The following is a 5,023-nucleotide window of genomic DNA, read 5'->3' as shown; positions in this document are numbered from 1 at the left end:
CATGTTATTTGTTTGACACAAATTTTCTGTTCCGTTCCGCGTTTTAGCAACACCCCATTTTAAAAGTATTTCACAGAAATTTCTATTTTCAGTATCCACGGCAAAACCGTTCATGGAAATCTACGGAAGCCCGTTGGTGCCACGTACGAAAAATATTTTATCTCGCGGCCGCCACTTATTATTTGACGGCTGCCACTTATATATCTGACGACCACCACTTATTATTTGGCGGCCGCCAGATATATAAGTGGCGGCCGCCACAAAATTATCTGGCGGCCGCCAAAAAATTCATATGGCAGCTGCAAAATAATTTATATGGCGGCTGCCATATATTTATCTGGCGGCTGCTACATATTTATCTGGCGGCCGCTACATAATACCTGGCGGCTGCCACATATTTATCTTGCGGCCGCTACATAATATCTGGCGGCCGCCATATATTTACCTGGCGGCCGCTACATAATATCTGGCGACCGCCACATATTTATCTGGCGGCCGCCACATAATATCTGGCGGCCGCCACATAATTTATCTGATAACACCTTGCTTCCTGATGCGCGCGCATGTTTTAACGTGTGATTTCAGAGGTGGATACAGTGTGAAAATAAGCGAAAATTAGCGATATCAATCAACCAAACTTGTAAGAGATTTATTAGGACCCGCCACTCTAAACAACACTTATATTACATTGTAGATATGTTTTTGTATAGAGCAGATTAATATTTGATTTGAATTATGCAAGTAGTTTCGGCTATTAAGAGGCCTCATCAGGGGTCACAAACATAAATCATGGTGTTAGTTTTAGGTGAGACCGGATCATCTCTTCGCCTATATTCTTGTGTTTGCTGTAAGCTATGATTGATTGAAAATTAAATAAAGTTTTGCATTCTGGATTTCTAAGAATGGTGTTCCAATATTTCAGAATTCGTTTTATATCATGAACTTTTTTATCAATAAGCAGCGGCTGTGTCAACATCCATCTTCTTAACCCAATAAAGATACAATAACACTCACCTTTTGCAAAATAATTTATGTGGCGGCCGCCAGATATATAAGTGGCGGACGCCAAATAATAAGTGGCGGCCGCCAGATAAAATATTTTTCGTACGTGGCACCAACGGGTTTCCGTAGAAATCAGAAACCGATATACAGAATTATGTATCTCAGTGTAGTCTACTTGTGTGCCAAGTTATATTGAAATCAGACCAAAAGTGTAGGAGGAGTAGCATTTTGAAAAATTGTTGAAACAGACAGACAGACAAAAAGACAGACGGACGGACGCCGGACGCATTACTGTCGCATAAGCTCTTCTGGTCTCTGACCAGTAGAGCTAAAAAAAAGGGGGGTATTTAAAGCTCAACTTAGCCTTCGAAGTTAGGTGATGTAGTATCAAGTTTGTTCAAATCATGGCTCCCTGGAATACGTAGGATGGGGTCACAATTTCTCATAGTTAGCAAAATCACTATAATATACATGTATGGCACGCCGAATTCACAAAAATGAGCTAATCATAGTTTCACAATTGATAAACTAGGTTTATCGGTTGTAAACTATAGTTTACGGACTGTAAACTGTATTTAACAACGTTAATCTATATTTTACATCTGTAAACCATAGTTAACGCGATAATCTATGTTTCACAACCGTAAACTATACTTAACATCGAAAACATTCATTTGCGGTTGCAAAACATAGATTATCTGATAAATACAGTTTCACGATTTGTAAACTATAGTTTACAAACCGTTAACTATAGTTAACGATCTGATAAATATAGTTTCACGATTTGTGAAACTATGATTAACAACTCTTAACTATAGTTTACGATTGTAAACTATAATTTACAAACGTGAATCTATGTTTATCAACAAAATCTATTGTTAATGCTTTATTCAGACAGATAAACTTAGATAAGCATTAGTAAACTATAGTTAACGACCGTTAAATATAGTTTAACAGATGAAAACTATACTTAACGAATTGTTAACTATACTTAACGAATCGTTAACTATAGTTTACGGTTTGTAAACTATAGTTTACAGTCGATAAACCTAGTTTATCAATTGTGAAACTAGGTTTATCTCATTTTTGTGAATTTGGCGTGCCATATACATGTATCAATAAGGGTCGACCATCAATAATTTAAGCAAACACCTTTTTTTCATCAATGGACTCTATGGTAAGGGTGGGCAAAAATGAGAAAATTAATAAATGCAAGTATGCAGATGAAAAACAAGTCTACTTCTCCGGAACTGACCACTTCCTTGTTTTGCATTGTAGCAGGTTCATCTCCCTTCCTTTACAGCTATTGTTTACATTAGACACAACACAGCTGTACTTTTCTTGCTGCACCTTCCCTTACTCCAATAAATGCAAGTTGCATGTACAGATTTTATTATTGACTAGGTCCAATGAGAGTCGTTTTATTTTTGTTTTACATAGTGTTGTCATGGTTGTACAATTTCAAGATTTGATGACGATATTTTGTTCCTTTGATTTTCTAATCTTGATTTCTTTTCATTGTGATATATAAATTAATAATTGCTTGGTCCTTATCGTTAATTTCATGTACTGTTTCATTTCATTTTGTAGGATATACACATGTACCATGCCATTTACTGTTGATGTGAAAGCCAAAATTTTTGACCTTGAAGCATTCAAAGAGAAAGTGAAAGTTAAAAGCCAATCCGAGGGAGAAGTCTTAGTTCAAGAGGATATTTTCTTTAATGTTCCCCAAGGAAGGTTAAAGTTACGAAATACAGAGAACAAGGTATTGGACTCTTTAAGCTGACATATTAAAATTTCACTTCTATTTTTGTCTTGAGTTGATAGGCCTATACTTATTTAATTGGTGGTACTTTTCTTAGCAAATGCAAGTTTGGCTGTTAGTCAGTTTTACCTAGTTCATTATAACTTCATTTTAAACTTTATTTCAATTTTTTTTTTGCTTGCCAATAATTTGCAGATATTTTTAATCTGTAATTTGTGTGGTTAATTCATGGGAATGAACATGAAAGCAATGCTATTGTCTTTCAGAAAGACAAATATATATGCTTGTGAGTAATTAATTGTAAGTTTATTCTTGTAAATTTTTCAGAGATCAGAGTTATGTTTTTATGAGCGTCCTGATCAGGAAGAGGGGAAGCTGAGTGACTTTGCCACCTCTTTTATAAGTGATCCCGAGGGTCTAAAGGTATTGAATCCCTCCTCATTCTTCTTTTTTAAATTGCTCGAGTAGCAGCATTTGATTACCAGTAACACAAAGTCAGATGGTCTTTACAGATTTCCTAGTGATTCAGTGTTTTTTGTTTGTTTTTTTTTACAGAATTTATTTCTTTTGATGAGGCAGTATATTATGAATTAATTCTAGGAAACTTTGAAAAGAGCTCTTGGGATCAAAGGAATCTTGAAGAAGGTGCGGAACTACTTTCAGATTGGCCAGACTAGAATTCATGTGGACCAAGTAGAAGGTTTGGGGAACTTTATGGAATTGGAGGTATGTCTTGTTTTATATTTTGAATTAACTGTATGGAAGTAAATACAAATTTTAAAACATGACAGCATTTTACTCCCACCCAGTATATTCAAAATTTTGAATATGATTGGTATACTGATATTTAACTTAAAGAAATTAGTACATGTACTGAATTTATATAAACTCAATTGACAAAAAGACTTTATCAAAAAAGCTTTAAAATTAATTTCAATAACATTTTTAATTTTACCTTTGGACCAAGTAGTATTACAAGTAAACTGAGAGGGGGCCCCTTTACCTGCCATGGGATTTGCATTCTGCTGATTTATATAATGAGCATTTTACCAAATAGCCTCACTACCATGTAAACTACAGGTTTTTCAATAATAAAGGTAAAAGTCTCCTTCTTCAAATATGATAGGTAGAACTTAGAGAGGGACAGTCCTTAGAAGAGGGGCAGGAGGTTGCCATGGCATTAATGGAGGAACTGGGCGTGCCCTCAGATCATCTTATTTCCGTGGCCTACATTGACCTTTTACTCCAAAAACAGACTTATTTAAGTAATTTATCTTTATTTTAAGTTTGTTATAGAACCCCACCAATATCAATACTTTATTGCAGTTGTATACATGTAGTTTCAAGCCCAAGTGCTACTTTTCTCTTCTTTTCTTTTATTCCAAGACTTCTAAACTTCATATCTTTTTCATTTTATAGAAAAAGAAAGTACAAGCAGCTGAATGAAAGTAAGGTTTTTAGGAAAGATTGATCATCAAACTAATAGCCCAACAATGAGTGCACCATTCCATAGACAATGAGTGGAGACTGGATTAGAAAACCATGCAGGCATGGCTGGAATTATTAACATGGTTACAATGACTATAATGTTGGGAATCTTTCAAGTCCACTGTCAGCATAGAAATGTGAATGTGATGGGACACTTTCACCATAAACAGTCATGGGTATCTGTACATCTAAACTTGCAATAAACCTTTTATATATGATGTCTTCTTTGTTTGATTCATTACTGCTACCTTATGTAATAGTAAGAATCTTCGTCATGAAGAACAGGCGGAGCGAAGCAGAGCCCATTCTTCATGACAATTCAAATGATCTTACTGACTTAGAACAGAACCTCAGCCAATCAAATGAATGGATTAAATATAAACTCCTCCCATGGCTGTGTCATATATATAAGGCTCAACTTGACCGCTCGTTGTACATATCGAGTATGCAATCAATATCGAACACACACGGTTTTAGAATGGACTCCCAACCCACTCAGGTTAGAACGGGATTATATGAAATAGCTTGATTTACTGGGGAAATAAGAAAATTGAAGAAAAGGGAAAAGTGAATAAAACCAGCAAGGCAACAATATCTTACACTGGGCCATTTGATTTCATGGACACGAGTGATAGGCAGGAAATCTTGGAATCTTTTTTCTGGTTAGGATATGTGCAATCAAATGCTTACCAGTTTAAATGGAGGTAAAATTTATTAATTGTTCATTCTTTCTTTGTAACTCAGGTAATTGTTATGACCCATTGA

At 35.3% G+C, this 5,023-nt stretch overlaps 1 protein-coding gene across 1 annotated transcript; it reads left to right on the top strand.

Annotated features, from left to right (window-relative positions):
• The first annotated feature begins 2,596 nt into the window (after positions 1 to 2,596).
• Positions 2,597 to 4,476, top strand: LOC134244365 (uncharacterized). Its single transcript, XM_062726645.1, has 5 exons — positions 2,597 to 2,770; positions 3,098 to 3,193; positions 3,371 to 3,496; positions 3,897 to 4,035; positions 4,190 to 4,476. The coding sequence occupies exons 1-5, from the start codon at positions 2,609 to 2,611 to the stop codon at positions 4,210 to 4,212; spliced, it is 546 nt and encodes a 181-aa protein (XP_062582629.1). The 5' UTR covers positions 2,597 to 2,608; the 3' UTR covers positions 4,213 to 4,476.
• The last annotated feature ends 547 nt before the right edge of the window (positions 4,477 to 5,023 follow it).

This window comes from Saccostrea cucullata, unplaced genomic scaffold, assembly GCF_032062105.1.
Source record: "Saccostrea cucullata isolate Sc308-1 unplaced genomic scaffold, CSIRO_AGI_Scuc_v1 ctg2455, whole genome shotgun sequence".
In the NCBI taxonomy this organism is placed as follows: Eukaryota; Metazoa; Mollusca; class Bivalvia; order Ostreida; family Ostreidae; genus Saccostrea; species Saccostrea cuccullata.
This window is presented reverse-complemented; position numbering and strand designations above follow the sequence as displayed.